The sequence below is a fragment of the Coturnix japonica genome, chromosome 4 (genome assembly GCF_054131305.1).
Source record: "Coturnix japonica strain WE chromosome 4, WE-NBRP24, whole genome shotgun sequence".
NCBI lineage: Eukaryota > Metazoa > Chordata > Aves > Galliformes > Phasianidae > Coturnix > Coturnix japonica.
Window position 1 is genome coordinate 8,740,183 of NC_140666.1, and position 15,712 is coordinate 8,755,894.

A 15,712-nucleotide genomic window follows, 5' to 3' on the forward strand; every position below is an offset into this window, starting at 1 on the left:
TCCTGCTGCTCCTGTGTCCCTCTGTCTGCTTTTGTGCCTGGTTTAGTGCAAATGAAGGCCCTATTGTCACCAGGCTGGTTTAGGTGTTCTGTATGCCCTTCCTACAAGGAAAGCTTTTTTCTTGGGTATCTGCAGCAGGTAATGCACAGACTCCTCAAGCTGCCACCAGACTGCAGATGGAGATGTGTTTCTTACAGCTTTGGTTCAAAGGAATTTTTTGCAGTCCCCCTCTGTGATCCAAGCTGTTGTTTGCAGAATGAAGCCTCCTGGGATCAGCAGAGGCAGAATGAGTGAAGAACTGGTGAAGCAGAGAGCCGCTTTGCCATCAAAACACATGCTGGGCTCCAGGGTCATTCTGCAGCGCTAATGGAGAAGCTGCCTCTGAAGGGAAGGAAGGCAGCAGCATGGAGATGGGCTGTGCAGAGCAGCCCGATGTCCTCAGTGAGCAAAGGTGCATCTGAACTGTTTTCTTGTTAAATAAAGCTGTAGAGGGAAGAAAGGGAAAGAGGGAAGCTATGTGTGTAACCAAGGTACCACATTTGCTGAAACGCTGGTCTCAGAAACTGCTGTTGAAATTGGTTGCAGGTTATTCTGGCAATGGGAGAACAGCAGGGCTGGGTGTGTGACTGATGGACAGCTTTTACAGGAAATTAGAATGTATGGTGTTAAAATTCAACTACCACCTGTCTTCAAAATCAATTTGTTTGTTAATTTGTTCCTATTTGGGGGAAAGTAAATCTGTTACTCAGTAGGCATTGCTCAAATCCTCTGGTGTTCTTGAAAGGCTTTTATTCTGCATTCTTAAACCTTGGGAAGGAGAGTTCCATTTCTTTTTTCTTTAATCTGCAGTTTGTCCTAAACTTTGGCATAGTGTATGTACATATGTATGTACATATGTTTGTGGACGCACAACTAGCAGCAGCCAATGGATGTTTGCACAGCGTATGTTATTGAAGTATTGGTGATGGAGAGGGTCCTCTTTGCTCCCAGGTTCCTGCAAGCCCCGTATGTGGGAGTGCATCCCACCCCATCAGAAGGATTTCATCTGCAAAGTTCCCAACTTCTGCCTTGCTGTGGCTGTTACACAACATCTGTGTACAAAGCAGAGTGGGGGTGTTCTGTGTCTTGGGATACTCCACCATTTTCAAGATGTAACTTCTTCCCAACCCCCCTAAAAAAAGCCAACCTGCAATTCTGGACTGAAAGTTCTTGCTTTGGTGCCTCAGTAGAACTGAAATATGCATTCCAGTTCAGATTTCTGAAAAAAAACTGAGCCAGCTTTATGTTAGAATTGTGGTATCTCTTTCAAGAGCTGTTCACAATGGGAAATGGAACTTCTACTTTAAGTCTCCAAAGATATTCTGGTGCTACTGGAATGTTTCATTTCTTTTTACGAGTTATGACTGAACCTGATGTTTCAAGAAGTAGCCATCAGTAACATTTTCTGCAAGTTCTTCCTACCATTTCTTACTCCTATACATTTCAGGAGACTTACCCAATTCCTCATCATCTGTAACTTACAGAGAAAGCACATCTATTATAAAATGCTAATAACCACAATAAGGCACAAGGTGGGAGAAGAACAGCTTTCAGCTTGTCTTCGTACCGAAAGATTACCCATGGAAGAAGGCCTGACGTGCTGCAGCTCAAGGAGCAGTTACCTGGGCTGGAATTGCCACCACATGGCCTGGCCTGGAGTTGGTCCCTTCTCTTGCAGTATTATGTTCTGAATCAAGACACTAAACAGAAAGTGCCACAGAGTGCTTGAAAGCAAAGCTCTGCTTTAGCACAGCAGCTTTCACTTCCTCCAGAGCTCAAACCCCTCTGACTGCTCTGACTCCTTCTGTCTTTCTACACTCTGCAGAAGTATTTGGCTGCAAGCTTTGTTTCATGGAACAGCTCATAGCTCTTGGCTCTCTCTGCAGTTGGTAGAGGCCCTCATCTTGCAGGTCTGGCAGACCTAGCCAGGGCCCCTTGTGCTCATGGCCAACCTGCACAGCTGCCTCTTGATGCTGCAGTCACGACTCTCCTGCTTTCAGTGATGCTGTAGGTACACAGCTCTGAAATGCCTTCCTCATGGGCACTCTTCTTTTCCAAGAACAAAAATGTTCTACAAGCTGAAGAGTTCTGTGTGAAATCTCAAATAGTAGATGTAAGAAATATCAGGTTTAACTGTTGTTTTATAAGCAGCCCTCTGAGAACTCTGCTGCTGCTGTCACGGCTGAGTTATGTGATTTCCTGAGGGTGAGGCTGTACAAAGGTTTGATAAAACCGATGGCTATGTTTCATTAGCCAGCACATTCCCAGGAGGCCCTCATCCATCATAGCATCCAATCACTGTCAACAAGGATTCTGGCTGCAGTCCGTGGCCACATAATGCGCCTATTTGGGAAACTTGGATAAATCTCTGAAGGGAAGACATCATGCTGAGCTGTGTTAAAGCATCAAGGCAGGCTGGAATGCTCACAATAAAATCAGATGGGCTGTGAGGAAAAGAGTCTTGGATTATTCTGCTCAGACAAGGTAATACAATGAGTTGAAAACCCCAAAGCACCAGCTGAGTTAAAATAATGGTTAATTACTGCATGCTATAACCTAAGGGTCTGTAATGAAGCAAATTTTGAGTGATTACAACAAGGCTAGCTTTATGATTTTCTAAGAATGTAAATAAAAATAGGCAATGTTGCCTTTTCTTGACAGCGCCTTTGCTCTTAATCCCAACATTTTCAAAATTCCAGTTTGCATACATAGATCAAACATTTTCTCATCTTTTGCCCATCAATAATAATTACATCCCCAAATGCTCCATGCAGCCCCTCTGGTTGGTCTGTGGCTTCTGTCCTCTCTCCAGCTCTGCAGGCACAGTGCAATACTGTCTGCCCTTCAGTGCTGCTGTAAAGAGTGTTTCCTTCCAGGAGTGCTTTTGAGTACTCTGCCTCACTCTCAGATTTGGCCAACAGCAGCGTATGTGTGTTACACACTCAAGTGAGCCATGCATTGCCAGGAATATCATCAGTGTCATGGAGTTCTCTCTAGAGCTCGCTCCGGGACAGTGGGAACAAACTCGGGGGAGCAGGAACAACAGTTCCCCCCTTCTCTGTAGCGGCACTGTACGGCGCGGCCCGGCCACGTGCGTTTCGGGAGAGGGGAAGGGAAGGGAGATTGCGATTGGGTCTAACAAAAAATGAAGGAGAAAAAAGGTGATCCGAGAACGAACGGCAGTTTAATAACCTAATAACGCTAAACAACAAGAGAGTTTCAACAAAGAGAATACCAAGTCCCCAATCTCACCGATGGAGCTGTGGAAGGCAGGAAGCTCCGACCACGTTGTCCCCTCGCAGGGAGCCAGGCCAGCGACCCCCTCCCCTTCCCCACTTCCCTTCCGGTGCCCCACCCCACATGCCCATTTAAGGCAGTCCACAGAAAAAAAAAACTTGTCCCCTTTACTCCCATTATTAGGCATGGTGTTCTGATGTGGAATACCAACACCAACCAAATTGCAAAACCATAACATTCAGCCTCCCTGAGTTTCTGCAGAGCACTGTGGTACCATCTGTGATAATCACCTGAAAACATTTAATTAATTTCTACCTAAAGATCTGCCAGTGCCCGACTGACGTTCCTTGGTTCCTGCACACCCAGGCAGGCTGTGCTTTGCTCTGAGCGGTGCCATCCCACTCTACAGTAGAACTCTTCTACTGTTGTAAGAGGTCATCAAGCTCCATTGTGGGTGTGGAGAAAGAGGTATGGAACAAAAGACCTTCACTGTAGGTGCTGAGAGCCTTTTATACCTGCACAACACAAGAGTTTTCCTGAGCAACCAAGACTGGTTACATGTAAGGGCCAGGCGCGTTGTGGGTGTTTACGTCTGGCTCAAGTTGTCGTTGAGCTTTACCACTCATTGGCGATACAACAACCTTTACTCCACATTTTACCAGCTGCCCAACTATTGCTGTTATAGATTCTCATTCCCCTATCTGCAAAGTAGGCAGTTTGTTACCTCTACATGGATAAGCACTGAGTCCATACCCAGCTATTAACTGTTACTGAAATGGAATGTTTTAAACCTAGATTGGATTGCTGAAGCTGCAAGTTCATTCACTCACCCATTTTATCTCTCCCCCACATTACAGTGTAGATAATTAGTCACTTTCCCCACATTCCTCACTGCCTTGCAAGCCTTGTGAGCCTTTACCAGCTCACCTGGAAGCCATACATATGTATTCTGGCGGTTGCTTTTACATCACTTTCCCTCCATGCAGAAACCACCATCATTTATAAATGCTCAGCAAAGCCTGGGAGCCTTGTTCTCAGTCCTTTCAGTCTAAGAGTGACTCGGTAAAGGAGCACGTCAAAAATAAATCCTATTGCTAAGAGCTATGCAACAAGAGATGAGCTTTCTTCACTGTTAAGAAGTATTTTAGAAGTTCAGAAAGCAATGGCTTGTGTTGCCTGCTCAGCCCATGGCATCTCCAGGTGCTGTGGCTGCGTAATTGGGCTGTGATTGCAAGGCACATGCTCTGACAAGCACCGAACAGTCTGATAGCTGCTGAGATTTCACACTGCTTGTCTGTAAAACCAGAAATATACAAAATACTTGCCATAAAAAGCTAACTGTGGAGTTGGAATTTTCTATTCCATTGCATTAAGAATGATCATAATACTAAACTGTATCTGGACACATCTAACTTGCACAAAACAGGCTCTATGGACCCCCTGTGAGACCAGCTGTGGATATAAGTGCTCTACTCAAAATAAGCTAATTGAAACAGCGCTCAGGAGATTATGCTTTAAAATACCATTCAAGGGTGAGGGAAATAAGGCATTTTAAAGTCTGATGAAAGCCCAAGGGTTTGCATATGTTTGTTGGCACCTCCCTGAGGTCTTTCCTTAGACCACAAGATGAAGGTAATTACCTGGTTTTCTGCAGGCTAAAGATAAATTATTAAACTGGATGGGGATGGGAGGGATTTCATCATATCAGCAGTGATGAGGATCCTCCCTGTTCGTTCTCTACTGAAGCATTACAGTACTGCTCAGTTAGTCACCACTAAACGTGGTTAGCTATGTTTGCAGAGCAGAGTTTAGAAAGGCAGCAGAGAATTTCCTGAATGAAAGCCGAAAGGGCCCTGACAGGCAGGGAGGATCCACAGTCACAGACCTGAATTGCAGTTCATCTGAGTTAATGATTAGGTATCTCTTAGGCAGTGATTTTAATTTTTCTCACCCAAGACAAACCATGCATGCACAGAGTCAAGGATTCCCCCATCAAAACTACTATAAGGCTCCTTGAAAGTGGCCAGACAGCGGTGAATGGATTGGGAAAGTCAAATTCCTCACCTACCATTCAACCTGAGGAGTCCTACAGACGAGTACAGGCGAGTGGGGAGCATTCATTACGCTTCTTAAGTGTAAACTATTTCTACTTAAGTGAGATTGTGCTTTGGGGAAGATGATGTTACAGATTCCTGCAGCTAGTCAAAACATGCCATTATGTGTATAGTTCCCAGTTATCAAGGAAAAAGATAACACTTAGCATTGTATTAACTGGAATATTGAGGATTGTACGCTAGAGAAAAACTGCTTTATCCTATTTCTGAGCTCCAGGCAAACATGTCAGAACAGAGATAATGGAGTCTGCTGTATTCCCTGACTTGCTCTTCCTGTGGAATCAAGTGAAACTCAAGCACTGATCCCCCACATCACATTGAGTGGAAGCATCTTGATAAAAAGAAGCAAGAAGTCTGATAAGCTGCAAACCTTATGTATTCTATGATCCCACAGATGGCTGTTTTATCCCCTTCCTTCATGTATTTTCTGTCTTATTTAATATTTAAAAGAAAATCAAGTCTGGCAGAGAAAAGAGGTCTCATATTCTCCCTCTCCACCAGTGTGGCCCTCTCACCATGTCTCTGGTGAGGTGCTGTTCTGAGTGCCTCATGTTTACAGCTACAGGCTGACATGTTGGACACTGAGGTGTGTATGTGGTGACAAAGGAAAGCCTACAAGGCTGATAATGTCAGAGCTGGGGTAGTACAGAGGAAATCATCTGATTTATCATCTGAGCATCATCAACTAAAATCGCTGATCAGGTATGTTCTTTCAGTATAACTTTTGTTTCATAAGTAAATAAATATTAAATACATTATTTTTCTTAAGCAGCCTGCACACACACACATGCAAAAGCAAATTGCAGTTCACCCCACATGCTCAACCAGATTGCATAACATTCACAAGTAGTTATTGACCCTCCAAATAACAATTGGGGAAACTCATCCAATGGCATCTGTCACAGATGATTCTGGTCCATGCTATGACTGCCAAGCAGAATCCATCCTGAGCAGGAGGAGCCACCTCTTTTCTGTCCACTTGTCATCCACAAAATCCCTTCAGTCACATCTGCACCCAGCCTCCAAGCCAATGTCTGCTGCCCTGGAAGTGTCAACCTCGTCTCCTGCTGTAGAAGTTTGTGGCAGACTACCTCAGCCTGGTGCTTCAGATCCAAGCACTGCAATAACCCTGGATGACCTCCATCCAGCCCTTCCCAAAACACTATCAAAACATCTGGCTTTGCACCAGCACTCCTCACAAACACTCCAACACATGTGTTTCTTTAGTGTCAAAGTGTTCAGAACAGACACCAGCATTCCATGTCGTATGTTTCAACTCTGAGAAGTTGGTTCTGTAAAAAACAGAGGGAAGAAAAATCACTATTCCCTAAGCTGCTAATTAGTAACAGACTAGCCAAGCTGAAGCCTGGAAATTCAGGGCTGGTTTTGAAGCCACTTGGCCTGCTTACTCACTATAACAGAAATGGCACAAAAACCAAATAATTTTCCTTAGCCAAATGTTTGTGCAGAATTACTGTCCTTCATTATTTTTTTCCATGTACTCAGGAAACTTCCAATCTTCTTGAAACCACGGCCAGCTGATCAGGGTACCATTATTGCTGCTTTACCTCCCAGCAGCTCCAGTGGTCAGCATTTGCTTTAGAGGTGCAACCTCCAACATATATCAAGGCACAACCAAAGGTATTGGGATGAAAAAGACATCCTTTGTTTGCAGGCTCCTGAGCCTTGTTGTTTTCTTTCAGGTTGACTCACAGCAAATGTTCTGAAGTGACTCAGAAAGAGCCAATATTTAATTACAGAAACATTCTGTGCAAGCATCTGAGGTTCAGCAGTTTAAGATGGTGCTGCTGATAACAACTGCATCTGTAGCCACTCTCATTCAAGAATCTCAGGGTAGTTTCAGCATTACTCTGTTTTCTGAAGGGGCATCAGAAAAAGTATCACAAGCAGAAACCTCTGCCCAACTTGGGAGACGTTTGGATGTGATTCAGGGCTACTTTGCTTCAGATTAAAAATTCCTAATACCTCCTGCAGGCAAGATTTATGTGCAACAGAGCTGCACTGGTAGCGAGCTACATAATACCTTATTTGGCAGCGTTAGGACTGCTGTTGTTTTGAACGTACAAAATGAGACATCCTGTTCCCAACAAGATTTTTATTGTTGATCTTTCATATTGCTAAACTCTGGGAAACTCTGGGAGTACACAGACAGGAAGACTGCCATTCACTTCAAAGAGATCAGAAGTAGGACTAAAGACAGGAATAACCTTTCAGCTCAAGTTTCTTTTGAGAAATTAGGCGTGTTTTCCTAAATTTCAGCTTAGTCTCTTAACAGCATCTTTTTTTATGCTCCTGAGAAGCCACATAAGCCACGCCTGTGCTTCCAACAAAGCCTTCATCTCAGCTGAGCTGAAGGAAAGTGACATAGAACAGCACGTACATCAACCACGTTTCTCCAGCAGATTGTTCCTCTTCCATTCACCATCTCCTTGGCGCCAGCATAGAGAAGTAGTAAAGCAGCACAGCCTGTATTTTATTCTAATTTTGTTATTTATTTATTTTCCTAGGGCTGCCTCTTGTGTTGTTGTCAATATAATCACAGCTGTTCTCGTTCTGAAACATTTAACAAAGTCCCAGGTGCTTGTTATATGGAGATGATAATTAAGGTAATGTTTTGTGAAAGAAATCTTACTTTAAGATGATCAGCTCCTCATGCATTTGGGTTGCAGTGGAGGCTGTCACAGTAAGTCACAGGGTTGCTCTTTGAAAGCAGACTCCTTTATTTCAGCAGCCTGAGGAGCTCTGGCGGTGGTGCAAGGTGGGAGGGGTGCTTTGTGCAGTCAGTTCTGCTTTCTCGGAGGTGAGTGGCTGCTGCTGGTTCTGCTCTGCTTCTCGTTTTGGGTTTTCTCCTCTTTCTCTGGGGAGAAGATTCTCAAACTTTTAGGTTATCTTTGGTTCCTGGAAGCTCTTTTTTTTCATTGTGGGTTTCAGGACTCTTGCCAGGGCTGTGTGATCTGTTGAAGGTCAAAGAAACTGCAGGGTATCAGAAGAGAGCCTTGCGTTTGTTTAATTGAGTCCTCCCAGTCTGAAGAGAAGTTCTGTAGTCCAAATAACCCATGGCAATACAGAGCAGAAGAGAGAAAATGTAGGAAACTGTCATCTGTGTTGGAAACCTTCTATCCTGGAGCTTTCACAAGGATCTTTTATCTCTACAAATTCTGAGAGCTGGGGAAGGTGTAATGCAATATCAGGCTTAATTTCTTTATCCTATCCTGCAGTTCCTTGCTTTCAAGCTTCTCTTCCAAGCTGAGAGCATTCTAAATTTCTAGACACAATTGTAGCTCTTATAGGAAATTACTTATCATGATGATTGCCTCCCCAGCAGCATCATTCCCATTTGAAATTCACCAATTTTAAAGAAATGAATTACACTATAATAACTTCATTCTTTTTCTAAAGGCACACGAGTTCTTGACAAGCTGCATTGTAAAGCCAAACCTTCCGGACAGTTTGACTCAGTAATTTCTTTCCTTAATACGTTCCTCACTGCACCAATGGGCCCTGTTGTCTGGGATTCAAGCCTTGGTTTTTCAAACAGCCAAAGGAAGAAGAAGAAGAAGAAGGAGAGGAAAAAAAAAAAAAAAAAAAAGTTTTCAACTATTTTTTAGGAACATTTTTGCATTTTTGTCTTTATCATGTTAGGTACTTCCAGAGCAATGTGCAGTTCAGAGCTCAGAATAGCTCTTGCTGAGCAGTCTCCCTACTGATTCACTGCAGATTTTACATTAAGAAGTTCTTCAAGTTACTTTGATTGGAGGACGTATGGGACGCTTTGCACTCCCACTTGTAAGTCATGCTGGGGGGATGTAGGGAAGCACAGATGCCTACCTGCTATTCCTTCACTCACTCACAAGCCACTGATCTCAGATACTGGTGTGCTGGGCAGAAAAACAAAGCTAAAATGTTTCTGCTCTGCTGATCACCAGTAATTGACAGTACTGTTAAAAATGTCCAAATAAATGTTACGAGGAGTTTACAGAGAACTTCCAGAGAGGTTTTAGGGAGCAAAGTGACTTCCTGGGGAAGGCTTGAACTTCAGGGAGGCGGAGGACAACAAGCACAAACTAGATGTGGTGGTTGATGGGTCCTTGCTGCTCAACCCAATGACCCTGGACTTGGAGGATTGTTCCCTGTTGGTCCCAAGGCAAGTATAAGAGGTGTAACTTGTTTTTGTGAAGGTTTTGGGTAGTATAAAGCTACTGGCAATGCACCAGCTGAACAGTGAGGAGAAAATCCATCCGTGCAACTCCTTAGAAAAAGGGCTGTTTCCCAGGAGGGCTTGGAGAAAGGTGTGAAGCCAAGAGAAAGCTTTCATGGATATACAGCTGGCACAGCTGGATCTAATTTAAGCTGTCCGGCTTACTTCTCCCCAGAAAGCAAAGGAGAAAGAAGCAGCAGGATCCATGAAAGCAACAGGAAGTTTGGATGTTGGACAGAGGAGGCAGCAGCTGTGTAATTATGCATAACAAAGCAATTTTAGGAGGTTTTTGCTCATTCTTGTATAGTAGCACATCTTTTTGTGCCGCTGCAGCTATAATTTGGCTGCACGCTGAAATGGATCAGCAGGAGGTGGGGGGTCGTTAAAAAATCCTTAAACAGGCACAGCAGTGGCATTCACCCGGACCCCTCCATATGGAGACATATAGGTCCAGGCTGAGAGGTCAATAGCCTCCTGCAGCCACCTCCAATTACCAGCAGCCAGGTCTGCACACACTTCTGCAGGGAGAGGTGTGAGGTGCAGGCATGCTGCTGGGCTGCTTCCAGCCAACAGACCCTTACTGGTGCCTGGTTTCAGAGCACCAAAATGAACAATGCTGCTTGCCAGTTGAGTCATTTGGAGCACAGACAGCTATTTTGGGGTAGGACTCAGCCTGCTAATGTTGCCATTATCAACATTTTATACTTTTCCATTATGGAGCATGTAGTGTCTCTATCCCTGCTTTTGGAGATAAGGGACTTACAGATCATTCAGGAACATGATTTGAGCATCTGAAACTGCAAGGAAGCGGTAGTGTGGGTTTTGTTCTTGAAAGCTTGGAATGTTACTGATTACAATGGATGTGACAATGAAGTTAAGGAGAGAAAACAATGCACTGGAAAATTCTGGATTTGTTGTGATTATTGTAGGAGAAATGAATGGAATGCAGATGAAAATGAGAAGACTTTGAAGGCAAGGCTTTTTTTTTTCTGTATTATAAATGAATATCAGTGGGAACAGTCATTAATGTTTCAAACTAACCCCAGAAACACAAATATTTCAAGAAAGAAAGAAAAAATCTCAGAGTAAAAGCCATTGAAAGAGGCTGGGAATATTAGAAGGACTAAAGGATGCCAGTGGGAGATGTTTGGGCTAGAAGAGATGTAGGATGATCTGTAAAATAGATGAACCCTACCTGGATGAGGCTGAGCTGCCTCCCAGGAGCCCTCTGAAGTGTTTCAGAGCTTCTCACTTCACACTTCCTTTCAATTTCTTCCTTGTGCATCACTTAGTAAAGGAATTTGGAGGTGTTTTATTTTCCCTTTTGCATATTTATAGCTGTTAGTAAAATCAAGCAGGATTTCTGTCATTTCAGAAACTTCAAAGCAGTTTTAATCTAGTGCAGCTTCAGATCTACAGTGGGGCAGCAAACTGGTGCATGTGGACTTGCAGTATGGATGAGGAGTCCCTGTCACGTCCCTGGTCCTCAGGGCCAGTGACCACATTTCTCTGCACGTCCTAACAGGGTATGACCCCAGAGATGAACAAGAAAAATGTGCAGTAGTAGCACAAAAATAAATGTGAATGAGAATTCTGATCATTCCTCTATGAGTCCACAGTGTTGGGGAAGAAGGAAAAGCAAACTTCTCTTTCACTTTTACTTATTGCTTAGCTCAGGTGTGGTACTGAGTGTCCCTTATCCTCTTTCTCAAGTCCCTTGTGATTTCTTTTCCTACAGACTATTTTGGGATGTGTATCTGATGCTTCATCCTTCAGAGCTATAACTCCTTTTGTAATCCTGGCTGTTTGGAAAAGATGCCTCCTGTGAGAGGCAGCCCACGGTGGTATCTTCTGCAGCAGCCTCACAAGGGAGGGATGCCCTCACTGTGCCAGAGCTCTGCAGTGTGTCAGACTGTCCTGAGAAGTGCGTCTGTCCATCCTGGGGCTTACCAACTATTCACTGAGCTGGGACCTATGAGATGTATTTGGTGATCACAGCCCAGTGCCAGGGAGGTGACAGCCAGCTGAACAGTGAGATGTTAGCAGTAACATTGGCAATCATGTGATTTTACTCCTGCTCATCCACAGCAGTACCACCAAAAGACCTGAGGAATATCAAAATACTTTGTACAAGCAGTGGAAAAAAGCTTAAGTTATGATAATTTGATACAGTGGTGGGTTGCAATATTTAACATATTAGATATTTCTGGAGTTTTATTTTTCTGGAATCAGTGCTGGCACATCCAGTGTGTCGACAGCCTTGTGAACAGGAGAGTAATTAGAGTGGATGAAAAGTCCCAGATTTCTCAGCCTGTCCCCATAGGGGAGGTGCTCCAGCCCTCTGACCACCTTTGTGGCCCTGCTCTGGATTCTCACCTGTCTGTGTGCCTTCACCAGGGGAGGGCTGCTTCAACACAGCAAAAGAAGTTGTACTTGTCACCTTATGTGTGCATGCAAGATAATGGCATCCATCCAGTCATCTCTTCTGCCCCCTCCACAAACTCACTCCTTTGTGGGATAGCGGTGAGAACAGAAGCTCAAACCTTACTTTGAGGAGATAGGCAGTCTTAGCATCTTCCTTTCCCGTTGCTCCTCACAGAGAGGATTTTATTTTCACTTTGAACAAATGCATCAAAACTGTGCAGCACCCGTTCACCTCCAGGTAAGTTGTTCCTCTGTAAGGAAAGTAGAGCTTGAGGAAGAGGGCCTGAAACTGGTTAGTGATGTTCTCTTTGGAGCAACTGCTTGAACAAGCTGTACACCTCCCACTCCATTTGCAGACCAGCACCTTCCAATTATACAATTCACTTCTCCCTTTGTTTGCTGATGCCATTTCTTCAGAGAAGTAAGCAGATAGAAATTGCTACATTCTCTATGTGTGTATGAGCTTGTAGGCACCTCTGTCCACAGCCCTGCCTTCTGGACCCTGGTGCAGCATCACCTGGGGCAAGGGCAGCGCCAGTCCACCCCAAATGCAGAGTAAGCTGCATTCTGTGCTCCCAGCAAGGCTGAGCAGCCAACATCAAGTCTCAGCTTTGGATCAGAAGAGAATGATGATCTCAGTAGCAGGGCTTTCTTTTTTTTTTTTTTTTTTTATTCCTTCTGAATTTGGCCCTGAGGCACAGTTATCAGCTCTGGAGGCATCAAGCATTGTAATTTTCAACAGTGTGAGGTAAAAGCTGGTGGGAAAACAGATGCAAAAGACATTTAACCTGTTCTGATTGGTCACGCTGAGCAGCTGGGCATGAGGGGACCTGTGTCTGGCTCAGCTTTGTTTGTTGCTGTCAGATGCAGAACTCTGCTCCAATTCAAAGTAATTTTCTGGAATACAGTTGTGCTTGTCCTTTGGAGATTGGTTCTTACAGTTGTTTTCCCTAATAATATACCTTTCCCCACTAAAATCATAGACAAACCTGGCAATAAGGGGAACTAGCAATTCCACATACATTTAAAAGCAGCACAAAGAAATGCCTCCATCTCCTCAGCCCGGTAAGCAAAGATAGAAGCAGACGTGTGGTGACTGTGTGAGAGCTGGGGCAGAGATGCTCTGAAGAATCCCCATTGTGGAGGGTCATTTTTCTGAGCACTCTGCTGGGTGCCCCAGAGGGAGAAAAAGTGTGTGTGAGGGCTTCAGAAAGGTGCTCAGAGCACCAGCAGGCTGAGCTGGAATTTGTATTCCCTGGACTGGAACCCTGCCATGGGAAGAATAGGCTACTGGGGGAGAGGGGCTTTGTTTCCTACCATCTCCCTCAGAAGTGACAGCCCAAAATACAGTTGTTTTAAATAATTTTCCTTGGTTTTGCAGGCATCCAGACTTGGTGTAGTGAGCCAACATTCACAGACTGTCCCCTTATGTCAACTGCTTGGGCTGTGCTGGGATCTCACCAAACCCAGCAGTCAGCCTGAGTGTGGGAGCATGAAAAGAAAAGAGAGAGAACAGAACTGCACTTGATTTCATTGAAATTTGGAGCTGACAGAAGCTGAAACAAAGCAGAAATAATGCAATCAATTGTCTGTGAAGTGCATAGAAAACTGCTCTCCTTTACAGCAGATTTCAGGTCTGTGCTCAAAGCCATTCATACTGTGACAGCTGAATCCTGGCAGGTCAGTGATAGCATTGGGTATGACACTATGTTACCACAGGCAACAGCAGCCACAGGAGCTGAATGCTCTTCATGGCCTCTGTGTCTGATTTCTTTCCTTTCTGCAAAGCCCCCCTCTGCCAAGCTCTATGACTGTCCCCCACCTCTCCCTTCTGAGAGAGGGAGCTCAGCTCCAGACTGATCTCAGTCCTGAAAACCAAAGGCATCACCATCAGCTTCCTCAGCTGATGCTGAATGGCTGAAGAGCTTCAGTTTTGTGTCTGCATCATTGAAGGTGGCATTAACTGGATGCTGAGCTGAGTCAGCAGGCATTGGGGAAAGAATCATTTGTGGTCTCAGCAGTGGGGTCCTGTCTGGGTCAGAGATGAATCACTTTGACAAGGGTACAGAGTGCTGCACATGGAAGGGGCACACGTTTGGGTGCTGCACTGAGTCATGGCAGAGTTCACAGAGCTGAGATCAGACTGCAGAATTATTGCTTCCTAAATAAGCCCTGTCCACACCGAACACATCAATGTTATTGCCATCAGCAGAAATAGAAGGAATTAGTTGTCAGGGAGTGTTTCCAATTTAAATGTTAGCAGCTGTTATTATTTCAGTGAGGCAAATTTTGTGATTTTGAATTTTGAAGTCTGCTCTCAGTAAATTAGAAATAATTATGTAACAGCCAGGCTGTGTCTGCAATGGATCTCAGTAGTTATCAGGAGAGGAACACAAGCAGAAGACTGCCTGATGTCAGTGGGGGTGAAGGGATATGCAGACCAGAACTTATGTTTCCAAATGCTGCAGACTGAGCCCCGGGTGCCTCCTGCAGCACACAGAGCTTTGGGTGCTGAGCACCTCACATGGAATGGCTGTGCATTGCTTGGCTGTGAACCGTGTGGCTTATGGCACTGCAGGCTTTGTGTGAAGCTGTTCTGTACCTCTACATAAAAATAGTGGACGTTTTGAATCGTCAGCATGTCTGAAATTCAGGGCTGCATTCTTTAATTCACAGTCACTCCATTATCACCAGTCCTGGGGGGGCTATGAAATCCTTTATCACGTCTGTGTAGTGTCCTGCACAATATCTGTGCCTGCTATTCTTGCATTTCTCACTCACAAGAGCAGTACTGCTCACTGCAAATTAAGAGGAATACAGCATCCTCAGGGCATTAAAGCAAATATACAAGGTAAGAATCCCAGATCAGAGCTTTCAAAGACTGTTCAAACTTTTATTCATATCACACCTGCTGTGTAAAGGGAAAAAAGAAATGGGGGATTGGTGTACAGATCGGGTTGCTTCTGCTCCTTCACCAAACTGTGTATTTAAAAAGAAAGTACAAACTGCTGGCTTCTCTGGAGAACTGCAGTCTTCCAAGGTGCTGTCTGATGCAATTGGCACATTGATGGGAATTTTAGTCATTTAGACTTAAGAAATGTAACGGTTGAATTTTCTCCCTCTTGTCCACACTGAAGCAATGAAACATTGCATCTTCCCCAGCTGTTTCAGCTCCAAACTGCAGAGCTCAGACATTTTCCCTTTCAAACCAGAAGTCCTCGACTGACTTTTGCAGCCACGTGGGCTCACACTCAGCTCTGCTGTGCCCTTAGGATGCTGCCCACTCCCTGTGGTTCTCTGCTGCTCTCCATCATTCATCCTGACGCAGGGGGAAATGGTTCAGACTGTGGATGTGTGAGCAGCTCTCATGACCTCTCATGGGCTGCAGGAGGCCTATACCCAGCACATACAACTGTGCTTGTAGAGAAACATATGGGCGCACTGTCAGAAAGCAGAGAAATGTACCTCCTAAGCATGGTAGGTACTTTGGAACTAGAAAACTGTCTAATGCAGTGGCCTTGTATATTTAGTATCACTCACATATTGTCTTATAAAATATTTACATACCTCATAAATATGGAATAAAGTAACTTGTAGGAACCTGTAGGGACAATCTTATTCAGCTTTTCTAGCTCATTATGCAGGTAATGAAAGCATTTTCCCTCTGCTAAGCTTGTTA

The 15,712-nt window shown here is 44.4% G+C and overlaps 1 protein-coding gene across 3 annotated transcripts in view; it reads left to right on the plus strand.

Annotated features, from left to right (window-relative positions):
- HEPH (hephaestin) overlaps positions 1-15,633 on the plus strand; it is a 41,520-nt gene extending 25,887 nt beyond the window's left edge. The window contains exons 21-22 of one of the 3 annotated variants that reach the window (XR_014945057.1): positions 3,598-6,092; positions 6,897-13,015. Coding sequence is in view for 2 of the 3 variants with exons in the window: in XM_085544391.1 (XP_085400517.1) it covers positions 13,415-13,515 (101 nt within the window). In the remaining variant the exon portion in view is untranslated. Of the gene's footprint in view, positions 1-3,597; positions 13,016-13,414 lie in introns of those variants that run through there. The other 2 variants (XM_085544391.1, XM_085544392.1) reach the window with 2 other exon arrangements.
- The last annotated feature ends 79 nt before the right edge of the window (positions 15,634-15,712 follow it).